The 17279-nt window shown below is 40.6% G+C and overlaps 1 protein-coding gene across 6 annotated transcripts in view; it reads left to right on the top strand.

Annotated features, from left to right (window-relative positions):
• Window positions 1-16850, top strand: part of rbfox1 (RNA binding fox-1 homolog 1) — a 149201-nt gene extending 132351 nt beyond the window's left edge. For 5 of the 6 annotated variants that reach the window (XM_071906701.2, XM_071906697.2, XM_071906694.2 and 2 more), the window contains 3 exons: window positions 3921-3985; window positions 13853-13928; window positions 16305-16850. In XM_071906701.2, the coding sequence (XP_071762802.1) occupies window positions 3921-3985; window positions 13853-13928; window positions 16305-16427 (264 nt within the window). In that variant the 3' untranslated portion in view covers window positions 16428-16850. The remainder of the gene's footprint in view (window positions 1-3920; window positions 3986-13852; window positions 13929-16304) is intronic. The other variant, XM_071906696.2, reaches the window with a different exon arrangement.
• The last annotated feature ends 429 nt before the right edge of the window (window positions 16851-17279 follow it).

Below are 17279 nucleotides of genomic sequence, written 5' to 3'. Positions count from 1 at the left end.
ATTACTCAGCAATGTGTAAGAAGATTCAGCGCAAGGCTACCTTTTATGCATAGACGACATTCGGCTATATCCCACATATAGTGTCACATCAAGTCTATATTTCTCATTATGTTATGAATAACTAGGGCAATCAAAATTGCCCTAGCATTGGGCACAGAGCATCTCAGAGCCCAGGACAAAATTGAATCTCCGTGGCCTCATCCCCATTTCTAAACAAACCATTCAAGTTCCAACAAAAAAAAAAAAACTCACACTAACCTATGCATTCATTATAAAGTGCGATCACTTCTCTACACAACAATCGCAGACATTCACAGGTGCCATCTCTCTAACTCCAGTTATAAGTTCATGTTCAAGTTAAATTTATTTAAAGTGCATTATCATTATTTATATAAGTATAAAGTCTCACAAAATGGAAATACTCAAGTGCCAGTACCTCAAAATTGTACTTAAGTACAGTACTTGAGTAAATGTACTTTGTTATTTTCCACCTTTGTGTAATATGTAGGGGATGCATCTCATACGTTATGGCTATCTGTATAATGTTTATGTTGGGCTATAACCTGTCTTACCTGAGGACCAGGGTTGGATACAATGCAAGACCATCCAAGGACATCCCTCCACAACAAACTGGTTGCTACATGCTGAACCAGAGCTACCGTGTGTTGGTTACCCTATCCCACCATTGCATGAGTTGGTAAATTCCTTTGGGGTCCAAGGTGCTGAAGCCATTCTAGAGCAGATGAGGCTCACAAAGGAGCAGCTTGATCTAGTGATTGCAAGCACAGTCAGGCAGAATGACAACCCTATTTGGCACGAGTTACACAGAGGCAGACTCACCGCAAGCAATTTTGAGAGAGTTTTGCTCTCAAAAGGCATCACCCCTTCCCTGCTAAGGCAAGTTTTCGATGATTACTCTCTGAGTGGTGTACAGGCCATAGACTAGGTTGTCACAAACAAAAATGAGAGTATCAAGGCTTTTGAAGAGGCAACCAGAATGTGTGTTAGGGAGTCTGGCCTCTGGCTCTTAGGGAGTCTGGCCTCTGGCTCTCAGAGTCAGGCATTTTCGTAGCCTCTCCTGATGGAGTGGTGGGGGACAATGCAATTATTGTGGTGAAATGTCCACTCAAGCAGTGTGATATAACTATTGAAGAAGCCACCCAAAATAGCAACTTCTTTGTCAAGTATGACCAAGAGCACATCCACTAAATGAAACCTTAGTGGCACTGGGTCCAGGGACAGATCCACATCTCAAAGTCTGACACATGCTACTTTGTTGTTTGGACCAGGAAAGGGTGTCTGGTCATTCCAGTGCTGAGGGATGTTTCCTGGAGCCCAAATATTGAAATTCTTGAGAATTTTTTGTCTTCTCAACAATGCTGGGCACACACTAGAGTAGGCTAAACATGAACACAGTCATGCCCAAGAAATCATACATTTCTAGCCATTTACTGTTCATTGTGTGGACAACACAATCCATTGTAGGTACCAATCTCAGAAAGAGTTCTCTAATTACTGTCTCTTAGCATTTTTTCCAGACAGCTGCAACAGTCCTAAAACTTGATGCTACCCATCTATTGTCCAGGACCCAATCTTTGGCAGGCCTATTTGTCGTTTTGACATCATCGCGTGATTATCCAATCAATTCACAGTCAACCATGTGACTTAATTCATGGATCATAGTGAGTTCCTGTATATCCCTATATAGGCCAGAGAAGAGCATTGCAGTAATCTAGTCTACTTGAGATGAAGGCATGTGTGAGTTTTTCCAGCATCTGACAAGGCAAGGAAACGGTCTAAGGTTGACAATATTTCTAAGGTGGTAGAAGGCAGATTTGGTTAAAAAGTTAAAATGTGATGGACAACTAAGATCAGGATCAAAGATTACCCCCAAATGTCTTGCCTGCTGTTTACAACCCACGTCTAATAGAGCCAACACTGCCATAACACATTCTATATTCATTCTTGAGCCAAAAACAATTACAACAATTAGTTTATTTCTGTTTTATCATTGAGAGTTTGTTGGGATTAACAGCCAGGTAGACCTGCGTGTCATCTGCATAACTATGAAAGGATACATTGTTCCTGTTAATGACCTGTCCCAGAGGCAGTATATATAATGAGAACAGGACAGGGCCCGAAATAGAGCCCTGTGGGACCCCACATGTATGCCGGCTGGGCTAGAAACAGAGTTACCAATGGACACTACAAAGTCCTTACTTGTAGTATTCCCATTATGTCACATGCATTTCCTAACAATATGGTGCTTTACCATATACACAGCTCATTGGCTGTGGCTGTCATTTGATTATAATCACCTGTTCATTTATTACAATCACCTGTTATTTTCCTACCAAGATGGCCATGTGGTGATGTAACAGAATACTATTAATTGGTAAGATAAGACTTACACCAGTCTAAAACAGTCCCCTAAGTCCCACCCAGTTGGAGAGCTGGTCAATTAAAATGGAGTGGTCTACTGTAGGGAAAGCAGCATAGAGGTCTAACAAAACTAAAATGGCCCCAATTATCCCAATTATCAGAGTTCAGGTGAATGTTGTTGGAAACGTTAAGCAGAGCAGCTTCAATGGTATGATGGACTCGGAAACCAGATTGAAATATTTCATAGAGGGTATGGTTATTTAAGAAAGCAGTCAACTGAGAGTTTAGAAATTGGTCTATATCATGACATCCGGGTCCAAATTAGGTATTTTAAGAAGTGACTGAACAACAGCCTGCTTAAAATTGAGTGCTTAAAGAACTGTGAACAATAGCTAAAATTGTAAAACCAACTTTCAAGGGTGTGGCTCGCACGACATCTAATGAAGAAGATTTCATATGTGTCACCATTTTATGTAGATCTGTCAAGGAAATGGGGTCAAAGGAGCTCAGAACAGGGGTGGCTGTGTTACAGATGATACAATCTTGAGAGGGAGAAATTTGGGCACAAATTCTAGAGACCTTATTGACGAAGAACAAAAATCTTTCGCAATGTTCAGGAGAGAAGTCAGCAATTCCCTTGGGACCATGACAAATGAATACAATCTTTAAAAGGTCCTTCATGTAATCAAAGTAAACTCTCAATTTAGAAGACTTCCATCGGCATGCCTATTATTCCCTCCTGATGACACAGATGTGTTCATTTATCCAGGTCTAATGGTTATAAGAGTGCTTAGTCAAGGTTCTAAAAGGAGCTACAATATCTAAGGTGGCAGCACATAAGTTGAAATTGGTGAGTAGTTCCTCTGTTGGGCAGGATATGGTATAACAGATATACCACATGAGAGTGGAAGATTCTCCCCATTCAATTTCTGGCAGTAAATTTTGTGTTCCCATAAAGCCATAAACTGTCCTATTGGCATCTAGCTTAATTTTAATCTTCGTTTGGTCAGATGGATTATTAGTTATTGTCTGTATTAACGCATACTCGTTCACTTTGTCAAAAATGTTAAATGCTCCTATACGTGCCTTAGTCTGAACACAAATTAAGCCCCGTGTGTGTGTCTTTGTGTGTGTTTGTGTGTGGGTGTAGGTATCTGTACATGCATATGTATGTGCGCACGTGTTTGTGCTGCGCCTGCTTACAGTAATTGAACAGCTGATGGCAAACAACCATTACACACATTTGGGATTCATGTTCTCACACCATCCCCCATAACCAGTATAACAGGAATGTGGGCACATTTCCCTTGTGTTCCGATAATAGAAATATACAAGTATCCTAAACATCAGAATCAAAAACATGTTTTCTAGGTTACATAAATGTTGGTGTATCTATCATATAGTGTCAATGTCTGACATTCAGTACTGTAGAAAAATGGCTTTGGAAAAGGGTTTGAGTATAAATAACTGAATTTACCATCTTTATTCTTATTTGTGTGTCCCTGCATGTATGTGTGTGTGTGTGTGTGTGTGTCCAGGGTGGTTACGCTGCCTACAGATATGCCCAGCCTACTGCTGCCACAGCTGCTGCATACAGTGACAGGTAAGCTAGATGCCATCACTGACATCCTTCCTCATCTGCTTTTCTTCCTTCCTTTCTTCGTCAGATCTCACCAAGTGGCATACGCAGAAAAATTACAGCAAAGTAGTAAAAAACCTCAACTTGACGGGGAAACAGTCATAACTCTGTCAGGTTTACATTTGATGTACGAACATTACCTATTACAGGCGTGAACCCTCAAAGTGGCTTTAATTCATATGAAGTGGCCTAAAAATGTTAATAGTGTCGATATCATTCTTCAAAATGAGTTTAATCCTCAAAGAAAATTGATAGGTTTAGGATTGAATTTTAAGTCTACACCATTATATTAAGAGGCCAATTATAGGTTGTTTGCAGAAACTAATTAAGGCATGAGAAATACAAGATTCATTATCAACTCCAACTTGTTTTAAGTTAAAGACAGGATAAGACATCATATAAACAGTCTATTACAATAATCAAATAACTGTCATTCATTTATTTATAGGATTGTGACTGTTGGGCAAGGACAAGCAATTGCAAAGCACCCTCATGCGTGTTCAAATTGAAGTTCATTTATGATTGCAGGTGTGTAAGACACCGATATGCTACCTTAAATGAGCATACACACCTTGACTCAGTCTGCTGATATTTTCATAGATCAGGCATAAACGCAGCTTGAAAAATGGCTGCCGAAACCAGTCTGGATATGAACACAAACTAAAATTATTTTCTTTCGCACCAAAACTAGTTGGTAGTTGCAGCAGTTAGCTACACCTCAAAATGAAACAAGTCATAAACCGGTACAAACTGAATTTAGTCAACGACCACCATGCTAAGGCAGAATGTAATTAAACAACTAGTTTAATTACATGTAGTGAAACTACTAAGCAACACTGCTTATTCATCCATTCATTTATTTATTTTTGTTGTGTAGCTGAAGCAGGATGATTGGAGGCTGGCTTGATAAGTCACACCTTTTTACACTCATTTGGCCAGTATGGAGTATTATGTATGTATTATATGGAGTAATACATACTCTGTATTAAAGTCGAGATGAAACGGCATTTCGAGAGTATCTAACTTCCGTATCGTGACGTATTTCCGAGTGAAACAGGAAAGACAGGCGGGACATAACGTTGGGAGGAATTTGATTTGAACGTTGAAAAGTGGGTGTGTCATAACACCCGAAGACACACCGAAGTACCATGCTGTTGTTAGCTAGCTAACTAATGAATCTTAGCCTCTTAGCTCTGTGCGCTAAAAGTTGAAGATTGATTGATGGGTGGATGTCATGATATTATTGGTTGAAATTAGTTACGGGCATGCTTACGTAAGCACACGGCATATTTTGTTTTACAGGAAGAAAACATGATTGAATTTTGATATAAGAATACAATGAAATTGATTTTTGGTATTTTTTTTGGCATATATTGTTAAATAGGTGCACAGTATGACCGGGGATGTGATCGAAAAGGGTTAAAAAGGCATTTTTCATTTCATCTCGTCTTTAATGTACAGCTGAGCATAGTCACAAAGGTATCTTCATAGAGATATACTAAAATGCAAAAAGGTCTGAAAGAGAACCTAATAGAAAAATGAAATGAAGAACTTGGTAATGGTTATTGGTTGCAGATTTCTAAGAGTGGGGGGCCATGTACAAAAACTGTTCATGCAAATGGAAATCCCCTCAAATTAGGGCTGATATTCAATATCTTTAAATGTGACCATTTTCATACAAAAAACATAAGCATTTGGTGTTTCCCCCAGAGTTTTATTCCTGGCAGAGTGGAAAAGCCTCTGAAACAGAATTTAGATCATCATGGACCACTAAAACTCTCCACTGAAACACAGACTATTGAAATTCTTTCTTTTTATGAAAAAAACCCCCAACATAACTCAGTGATTAAAAGAATTAATAAAACGTCCAAACTAAATAAAATTTCTTTGTAGGTTTTATTGACTTTTTTCTATAGCTGTGGTCGGAGAGGAACCTCGGGCCGGGTCTAACCCTAATGATAATTCATGAAAATGATTTTTGGAAGGCAGTACCAAAGCAGCTAAAAGTACATGGTTTGCCTGTTCAATAGAGCGACCTGTCAGCCAAGTGGCAAGCAGTGTGAATGCACGGTGAGAAGCAACATGAAACCAAGCGTCTGTTCTGATTTCGCCAGCCGTTATTTGGTTCAGCATGGTGCGTGACTGCAGCCATCTCAGGCTCTTTGGCAGCGATTGTCAAGCCAAATCAAAGTGCTGAGAGAACCAGCTGCATGGGATCCTTCTCTACTGACACCTCCGAAGGCGTAGTTACCTCCCCCATTCACATAAAATTAAATGGATTGTACATAACATTGTGGAAAGCCAGTGCTTTGATGCCAAGTGACATAACACCCCTCTGTATTATGATCTGGCATAGCACACCTCAGCACGGCTCAACGATTTAGGTCCTATTAGCATCTCCATCTCACTGTGTCGCACAGTGTTACTGCTATATGCTCTGTATACTGTAGTCCAGCAGGCTTAGGTGCATACTGTGCACTTGCAACGGCATACGTTTGAATTCAGCTCTCAGGACTCATGTTGCATCTCATTCCCTCTCTCTAATTTTTCCTGTCTCTCTCCATAAATTTTCTAATACAGATAGAAATACCAGAAATGACTACTATTTTACACATTTTAGAATACTAGTAAAGACATCAAAACTATGAAATGACACAAATGGAATTATGCAGTGACCAAAAAAGTGTTAAACAAATCCAAACTATCTTATATTTTAGATTCTGTAAAGTAGCCGCCCTTTGCCTTGATGGAAAGGCAAAGGCTTTGGAAAGAAATTCATACATAGGCATCAACTTCACTATTTATATTTGTCTAAGAAACACATTTAAAGAATTTAAGCATAAGCCTTTAATCAAAATGGCTTTAAGAGAATGAAAAACATAGTACTTTCAATCAGGTGGGTCCAAACTTTTGACGGGCCAGATGAAGGCCAAAATTCATGTCAACTCTCACTTTAAAAAGGTTAGGATTTGGGGATTTTATCTTAAAAAAAAAAGGTGAGGATTCTATGACCAGGGACAATTAGATTCTATTTCATTACAAATACATCTAGTGATATATTGAAAACACACTTTGTCACTTAAATTTACAGAGAATTGATTTAGGACGCTGATTTGACCCAAGTGTAAATGTTTCCATTCCTTTTTACCGGTAGAGTGGAAATTAAGTGTCGACCATGTACACAGCAAAGTAGTGCAGTGAACTAAGATGTAAATGAAAGATGTAAAACACGACATGCACACTGACAATGCACAAAACTTTCAACAAGAGTTTAACTATTGTTTGGAACAGAAATGTACATTTAAACAATTTTGGGTGAACATGCCACATCTGCAGCTGAACCCATAATGACACAATCCTATGTTTTAGTTGTCATTTAATATAAGTGTTGCACTACATTCCCAGTCCATTTGCGAATGTACATATACATCTGCGGCTAAAAATGTGTGTCTTTATATATGAGCAAAGTTTGTCAAACAGGGAGTCAAACAGGGAGATTAGGAAATCAGGAAGTATGAGCTCGTCAGTACCCTATATGGAAAAAACCTAAAATTTGCCAATTAATGGGTATTGGTATTGGTTGAAAATCCCATTTCACAAACTTCTCAAAAGTATAATTTTCCAATTATATAATCGGACAGAGATGGAGACTTTTCACCAGAAAATACAAAGATTGGAATTTTATGTTTCCCCTGCCGTCAAGGTCTCATAATGAAAGAGATTTCTCCTTGAAAATTTTTGGAATGCAACATGGAGTGGTAGTTCTTGGTTTGATAGTCGCTCCTTCACAGAATTATTCACTGCATTAACATGTGAAAAGAGCTTGGAGCTAGATTAGTGGTTTCTAGGGCTGAGACTTTCAACAAAGGAAAATGAATTGATATTTTTAGGGCGTTGAATCTCACAGCCCCCCCCCCCCCCCCACTATTAATAATAGATATATTCATAACACAATGAATAATTTGTGTTAAATTAGTAAGCACTAGTGTGTAATTTGGCTGTATAATTGCATGGAACTTGCAGAAGTCTGTCCTTTTTGATTCATTATTCATTTTTTGCCTCTCCCTCCTCAAGTTAACTTTTTCAAAGCTCAGCTTGAATTAGCAATATTTTTTTTGCACAACAGGGGTTATATATGACCCAGCTATGACTCAAGGCCTAATTAAAAGATAACACAGCTCATGTTTCACTATCGGTCTGCATGCCTACTTAATATGACAAGGGAGGTTATTTTTTCACATGTAACAGTTGAAGAACTGGTTGAAATCACTACTCATTCTTCGTCAAACTCAAGAGTATGATGTCGAATTTTCATAGGCAAAAGGTTTGGCTCTAAACAATAGTGCAGCTAATATGCTGGCAGGCAAACTCGCTAGAGGGTTTGACTGAAAAGAAGCTCTAACCTTTATGAATGATGTCACCGGCTACGTTCAACAATTCCCTTCTTAACCACGGGAGAAGAAAGGGACAACCAAGATTAGATTGGGAGAAGATTTATTCCATCGCCTTAGTGTCTCTTTTGAGAGAGGAAGGCAAAAATAGACACATGGGCAAAATAAAAATAGTTTAAACCAGTGTTTCTTACCATCTTAAACCATTTTGGGTCATGGACGAGTTCAGAATTTTTTGCCATCTTGCAGAATAAATCTAGGTTACTTGAGAAATAGTAGGTAATAGGCAATAATATGGACTCCAGGCTAAAATGTGCTTGGTGCTGACTCTGTACTCAATGGTACTGCTTATTAACTCATTTTCACAGTCTCTGCCTGTCAAGGTGCCCATGTGCTTGATGCGAATTGCAGCTATTTACTAGCCCTAAAAATCCTCATGCTCATGATGATGCTTTGCAAAAATGTCTAAACACAACAGGTAAATATAAAGAGTAATTTTTGTATTTCGGTTTTATAAGGGTTATCGGGAACTAGCCACAGTGTGTTAAGTGTTAAGCAACAAAAGTTTTAAGGTGAATAAATCAGACACCTGGTTTGCAGACACCCACAGCATGAGCATAAACCAAGAGACGCCTTCCAAACAGCTCCATGCTAAAAGTGTAGAATGGCGCCTACTATCACTCAACATAGTGTATGCTTTTTAGATAAAGTTTTTGTTATTTAACCATAACCAAAGCCTTTCCATAACCTTAACCAAAGCTGTTTTACTTGCCTAAACTTAACCGTTAGCCAGCCTTTAGCTGAAAACGCTATGTCTAATTCATGCTGTTGCCACAGAATGTAAATTGTGTTACTGTCACAGAATGTAATTCATGGTGGAGGAACATCATTTTCACATAATTTGTGTCCATAGCACGTAAATCTGCATTTCAGAGTTTGCGCTCATTTCACGACTTTTTATGACATCATGTTTCATGGAGCCTACTATCATGCAACATAGTGAATGCTAAATCATTAGCATTGAGCCTACTAACACTCAACATAGTGAACGCTAAATCGTTAGCATTGAGCCTACTATCACGCAACATAGTATATGCTAAAGTGTTAGCATTGAGCCCAAGAGCCAATGATCCACTGGGGATGATTTTTGTGTTGATGTTCTCATCACTTAACGGGGAAGTTGAGCAGCGGGACAATCTACCAAAAATTTGGTGTACTCCTTCAAGGCAGACTTCAGCAAAGGCATACAAGAAGACATTCAAATATTTCACCTAAGTCTGGTACGGGGTCGAGGGCTTGGTGCTGGACTTGTGTAGCTTTTACGTGGGCCATCTGTGGCACCATTGTAGGTCATAGTAGAGCAATCAGGGTTACAGAGGGGAAACACCAACAGCTGCTTTCATGTGGCCTGAGCAACCTCTCTCCTGCTCATGTAACGTTCACACACAAACCCATGCAAATGCGATGTAGTCACTCATGCAGATATGCTCATGCATGCACGTTATTATGAGCGTGCACTCACACACACTGCACAAATTGCTGCACACACGCAGATGAGCACATAAGGAAATGTACATTTATGACAAAATGCTCACGTTTGACTGCTCCGAAACAAACGTGGACACACACACACACACACATTTTCAAAGCATGACCCATCTGGCCCTGGCCTTGAGTGTGAAATGCAGATGGACTGTTATCTTGTTGCCTTTAGTGCACGTATACGTGGAGACATGGGCACACATTCACACACGTACTATGAGTGCCACAGTTATTAAATGACATTCCAGGACTAATTTAGATATGGTCTGTAGAGCAGGCTCCCTTGAGGTTGTGATCTGATTAGAATGTCATTTGCTGCGCTGTTTTGATTAAAAATGGAAACATCTCAATCATCCCTGCGATTTTATGCAGTGTACACTTTTGTACGCACTCCAAACAGGCTGTGTTAATGTGTGGGTGTTCCTCAAAGGTATAGATGTACAGCAAAGACAAACTGCCAGAGAATGTTCCAATTATTATATACTGCATTCATGATAACAATAAAAACATCTATACAATCCATACAATGTGTTTGCATTTGTGAAAAAGTACTGCCCACACGACTCACTCTGAAGTTTGCCATCCACTCAGCTTGACTGAAGGACTCCAGCATGGTCCGCTCCTGCCAGTCATCACTCCTCTCCCTCATCCATAGTGAAGGAGTCACTGTAGCAGCATCCACAGCAGCTGCAAACAACCTGCTGTTGTTTCTGTTGCCTCCTAGAAAAGAAAAGAGTCGTAAAAGATGACCCTTTCCACCTCAAATGAACATAGCATATAAATACCAGGTGTAAATGCGAAGGACGTGATCAAATTTTATTTATTTATTTTATTTTGCCAGGGAGGATGTACACACTAGCAATAATTATTGAGGAAGTTTGCCTGGACAAGTAGAATGAAAGAACTTGCCGATTAAAACCAACAGTAATTGTAGGCTTGAAGAGCAACACGACAACACAGACTTACACTGCCCATCAAAAGTTTGGGGACACCTGATTGAATGTACAATGTTTTTCATTGTTAAAGCATTTTGATCTAAAGGCTTATGCTTAAATGCTTGAAATTTGTTTCTTAGACAAATAAAAAAGTGAAGTTGATGCCTATGTATGAATTTCTTTCCAAAGCCTTTGCCTTTCCATCAAGGCAAAGGGCGGCTCCTTTAAAGAATCTAAAATATAAAGATAGTTTGAATTTAACACTTTCTTGATCACTGCATAATTCCATTTGTGTTATTTCATAGTTTTGATGTCTTTACTATTCTCTGTCATTGTTAGCCAGCAGTTGTAATTCATCCATTTTGTTACTTAGTGAGCGAACATTGGAGACGCATCCCAGCAAACATTTTAACAGCTGCTGATTTGACAGCCTGCACCAACATTGAAAACCTGTGCAAATATAGTAACAACACAAAAATTGAGATGACGTTCATAGTCAGCCATAGCTGCCACCTGCATTGTTTGGTGAAATTGGGAGCTAAATATCTTTCTGATTATCATGGATTGATTCGGTTAAAAAGTGTGCAGGGAAAGCTCCGAAATTCAGCAAAAAGGCTAGCAGGGAACGTGGATTGAAGACTCTAAATTGCCCATAGGTATGAATGTGAGGGTCGGTCTTATCTGCGTTAGCACTGTGATGGACTGGTGACCTGTCCAGGATGTCTCAATGCATGCTCCCCCCTGCCACCATGAGAAGGATTAAGCGGGTAGAGAAAATCAATGAATGAATCCCATCTGATCATAAATGGCACAGGCTTTAACACTCAAATAAATGCTCAAATCGGCGATTGGAAATTTCTTGACAGATGATGTGATTGCAATTCTTGGTATCACTTCACTTGGCCAGCGGATTATAAGACAATTAGAAGCAGAGAGAAACTTCAACATCAAAAAATTACATTCAATTTCATATCCTGTCATTAACTATACAAAACCTCAAGACACTCCGCTTGAATACAAATTTGATGCCTTAAGACTAAATTGTTTTTTGCTCCCTAACATTTTTAATTCAACTTTAATTTAACTAGGCAGGTCACCTAAGAGCTATTTCCTTTTTGTTTGGCCCCCTCCACCACCAATCCCCATCCTTTATCATTCTTACTGGCTCCCTTCCAGTTCAGCCGTAAGCTACTCCATCTATCTCCTTTTCTCTGAGCCCTCTTCTATCATCCTTCAACCCTACACACACACACGCGCACACACACACACACACACACACCACCTCGAAGATTGCCACTCCAAAGCATGTGTTGACAGTGTTGTGAATCTTATCTTCGGTCACAGAAAAGCATGCGGCTCTCCTCTCGGCCAATCCAAAATACCTTGTTACACCTCTTCAGGTAATGGAGAGAATAGAGAGGGAGGGAAGGAGGGAGATCGAGACGTTAAAGAGGAGTAGCAATCGGGTCGACCCTGCTCGTTTTTACCCTCGCTCCATCTACTCCTCCCTAGAAAATAAGAAAGATAGAGAGACGGGAGAGAGAATCGTGTTTTTCCTCGCTTGCCTTAAAGGGATATTCCACCGAAATAAGCATTTATGTTGTTATTCTGCTGCTTTATGATTTTGACACTCAAGATCAAGGAAAATGCAATTTTCATCAGGTTGCATTTCTTTAGATATATTTAAACATTTCTGTTTCATATAAGTGTGTGGAATCTTATTCTCTCTTTCTTACATATTGCAAAAAGCCTCTTGCATTTGACCAAGGTACCAACCATTTTGTAGCGCTGTTGGAAATGTTGTTCCCTTGTTTATCTTTTCACTTCAGGGTCACATTAAAAAATGCATTTGACTCTGAATTTGCGGTGTGGTTGCACCTCACCACACACACACTTACATTCACGTGCGCCCATACACACACACACACACACATGCATACACACTCATTATGGGTTAGGCTCTGTGCTGTGAGATAAGATAGGTCAAATGCGGCGCCGGGCTGAGCCGAGTGGAGGGGGGGTGGTGGGGGTGGGGGGCGGTAGACGACTGTACAGTGAATAACAATGTCCAAAACTAATCGGGATTAACTTCTAATCGCTTCAGCCACTGGGCCGCTATGCAAATCAGCTCATTTATAGGCGCAGGCCCCGGCCCCTGATTGGCCCTTATCAGGACTGGGGATGGGGGGACGGTGGGGGGGTAGGGGTGGATTAGTCGGCCTCTGCCACAATACGGCTGGACACTAGAAATAAACACTGTCTCTGTCCATCTCTCTGTGTCTCTTTGCTTCTGTGTTTTCTTTGTCTAAAGCCGGATGACTCATTCATTCTCGAGTCCTTTTTTCCCGTTTCTATACTTTTGTCTATTTCTCCGTCTGTTTCAGTGACTCCACTTTTTGTTTCACGCCTGAAAATTTTTATTTCTCCCTCCATACTGTCTGAACTCCACAGTTAGAGAACGACTTAATACATTTTCTGTCTGTGTCTTTTTTTCCTCGCTCTCTTACCTTGTCCCTCTCACTGTTTCATAGGCTATTTGTATACATTTTCACTATCTTCGTGATTTTTTTTTTTACATGTGAAAGTCTCATCTGCTAAACTTAGTCCACCCACCACCTTTATCCACTTTTTTAGGATGACATAAATCTTAATGATGTAAATCTATAGTATAAATCACAGTTAGTAGTATCAAACTAAGTGATAAGGTCAAGGACATTATAAATCAATGTTTTTCTGAAAATATAACTGATTTTTCTAATGGTGCCTCATAGTGATCACCTTCTGGAGGCTTTTTTATTTAACACTACATCATGGATCATTGGTAAGGAAATCAATGATGAATGATGATGAATTTAGTGTTAATTAGGTGTTAATACTACAGAGATTTACATTTGGAGTCTTGGTTCCGCTGGCATGACATGATTTGACCTCACCGTCTTCTGTTGTCTCCTGTATTCCTTTAGTTACGGACGAGTATATGCTGCCGACCCCTACAACCACACACTTACTCCAGCAGCCACATACAGCGTTGGTGCCATGGTAAGAGCATCCTGCCGGCCAGCCGTCTCTTGTCACCACCCCCAGCCCTCTTTACACCTGGCATTAACACGCTTCTCGTTGGCGGCGAATGTCCAAATCTGATTTAGCGGGATTACGTTTACATCGGATTTCTCTTTTGCTGTGCACGCCACTTGCTCTTGTGATATGTGCGTTGTTTAAAGCTGCACTAGCCAAGATTTGGATGTAAAAATGCAGCCATCTTAACCAAAATCACAAAGAAGAGCATCCCATCCCCACAAATTGAGACACTGTAGATTCACCCTGTTTGCTCTAATGGAATTCTGGTGTCGGTATGGACACTGGTGGGGAATCTTCTCCACACGGGAAGTGATGAATCAAAACTTAAGATTGAAATCCAAAAGTATCTCCTAAACAGCAATGAGTCCAGAGAAAGCTGGACTCACCAACAATGTCTGAACCTCTTCACCACCTCCATCACCACCACATACTAAGAAGACAGCAATTTTACTGACGTCACCTTACAGGATCCCTGGGAAATGAAGTTCTTCAAACTTTCAAAACTTCTTGGGGCCACCAACTTGGGGCCACCAAATTTCAAAATTGCCTAGTGCAGTTTTAAAGCATCAAACACGTTATCTGTTCCCCATCCACCAGTATCCTGACAATCCATTTTTGACAATCTATGTGGTTCGCGTTCATTTACATGTTGAACAAAATGTACACATTGGCTAAAATTACTTTCTATTTCCGGAGCTGCTAAAGTGGATCGGAGACACACTGTATTTTTTGCACTTTGTTGTTAATGTGGATTGTAGATGCATTGTATTTACACTTTTTTGACAACCAATCTTCATTGCGTCTCGCGTGCATTTACACCTGGATTCCATATGTTTTTTGCTACAGTCTGATCAGCCATGTTAATGCCAGGTGGAAACAGCGTCTTCATCTTTACCTTTTCTCTCCATTTTTCTTTGATTTCTCCAACTGCTGTCAACATGTTCTCTCCCTTCATCTCCTCCACATCCTTAATACCCTCCCACCCTCCCCTTCCCCTCCCCTCTCCCCTTCCCCTCCCCTCTCCCCTTCCCCTTCAGTTGCTGCTCATGGGTTTTTTTTCTGCGGCGACATCTCCTCACTTAAACTTAATTGAATTTGTCTCCGGCGCTAACGGCAGTCCAAATGCCACATTAATCCTGCCTGTAAAAGGTGATGAATGTCTTCATGCCTTGGCAGCGCAGTCCATGTTAGTTATTATATTTCTAATTTGGTGGATACCAACCTCGCCCCGCGCTCCCCGGTAATGGAATAATTAGTCATTTTGATAATTAAATCCCTTCACCTAAGTGGTGCGGCTGCCGCAGGGGAGAGTCGAGGGAGGGAAGGATTGAGCAAGAGAGCTGGGAGGGACTGGAGAGATCGGAGGCTGTGGCCAAATAACGCTATTGTTGAGAAATAAGCTAGCAAGAGACAGAGATGGGTAAGATATACAGCTAAACAGGCTAACAACAGGCCTTGGTCAAATAGTATTCACAAGTAATCATTTGCATTTCTTTTAACTTACTTGGAGTATCAGATGGGTGGGGTGCAAAACTCTGAAAGCTATGGAAGAACAGTGCCCTCTTCCTGTTTTGTGCCGTAAAGCAATCCAGCAGATTTCCCGCCAAAACCGACCTGGTGACACACAATGTAAAATGCAGTGTAGAGGCCGGTCGAGGCTGCCAATCTTCTCGGCGACGGTCTTGTTTGTTTACGATAATTATATTAATGTCTCAAAATGAATAAGTTATGTTAAGATGGTAAAGATAGCGCCTGTAAACCCTTTAAACCCTAAGGTTTAAGGGACACTGACAGAGACAGAGTCAGCCCCCAGTCCGCCTTCATCTCCGCCCTGTGAATACCAGCATGACCCACCAGTGACGAAAGAAATTTTGCTTGTCTGTTTATCGCCACCGATTTCACTTGATTTATTTGATGCATCTTCTCCTTCTCTTTTTCTTGGTTTATTAACCGGATTTTTTTCACATAGCTGTTGGCATGTACCCCCGGCATGAAGCGTCTCGGTGTGCTTGCTGCATGACGGTTGCTCCGGTCATGGGTCATTTCATCCCCCATGGGTTTGCACCGGAATAACGGTAAAGTAACGTTAAAACTCCACTTGTGGTTGGTGCAGGGCTGAGGGAGGCTAACGTGTGTGTGTGTGTGTGTGTGCGTGCGTGCGTGCGTGCGGGTGCGTTTCTGTGCCTTTGTGTCTATATGTATGACTTTGCGTATGTACACATCTGCGTATGTGTGTTTGCGTGCCCTTGTGGGTGTGCATATGCCTTTGTGTGTCTCGGTGTCGTCAATGTGTGCGTGCGTGTGTGTGCGCGCGCTGTGTGTGTGTGTGTGTTTCAGAATGCTTTCGCCCCACTGACAGATGCCAAAACTCGGAGTCACGCCGACGACGTGGGGCTGGTGCTGTCCTCCCTCCAGGCTAGTATATACCGGGGAGGCTACAGCCGCTTCGCACCCTACTAACAACACCTCCACCTACACTCAACCTTCCAACAGGGCAGAAAGAAAGAAAGAGTGCGAGTGTGTGTGAGTGAATGAGAATGACAAAGAGAGCAAGAGCGATATAGAGGAGAGACATTACCGAGGCCTGGGTATTGCAATACATGCAGTTGTGCATCATTTTAACATCTCCTAAGTGAGAGGTACAAAAAATGAATAAGAATAAAACGACAGCTGATATTTTTCATCTTATACCTCAGATATTTTGTGCTGTGTATTTTGATATTGTGGGTTTTTAATTTCTAAAGATTTAAACATAGATTGTCGGCTGTAGAGGTTTTTCCGTGGTACTAATAGAGAGCTGCTAGAGTAACGATTAGGACACAAAGAAAAACTTAACAGATTTAAATTGTTAGGGCTTGTATAGAACTCCAACTCTGTAAGATACGTCATAGTCACAATTTGGGGTTTTTATGTTTTGTAAGAGTGTTTAAGTGACTATACTAGTCAAGTGTTGTTTTTTTTGTTGGTTTTTTTCTTCTCAGCTTCCCTTGGCGCTTCCTCTGTCGATTTAGCAATGTTAGTTTTTTTTTTTTTTTTAGGTTTTTGTTCTTTTTTTGGAGGGGTTGGGGGGTTTGGCAGGTAGTAAAGTAAGTCTTGGAAATACTGGGATTGATAAAAGTTCTTTTCGGAACTTTTGAGAGCAGGGAAGGATAGAGGAAGTGTAGTTTTTTTGTGAATGGTGTGTAGTCATCAGCGAATTATCCAGGCTGTTGATTTGTTGACTAGATAATGTGGTTATATCTTACATCACTCCAAGCCAAAGGTTCTGGTGGACATATCTGGGGTGTTTATGTGTATAGTCAAGATTTTACA

This window comes from Centroberyx gerrardi, chromosome 7 (genome assembly GCF_048128805.1).
Source record: "Centroberyx gerrardi isolate f3 chromosome 7, fCenGer3.hap1.cur.20231027, whole genome shotgun sequence".
Lineage (NCBI taxonomy): Eukaryota > Metazoa > Chordata > Actinopteri > Beryciformes > Berycidae > Centroberyx > Centroberyx gerrardi.
This window is presented reverse-complemented; position numbering and strand designations above follow the sequence as displayed.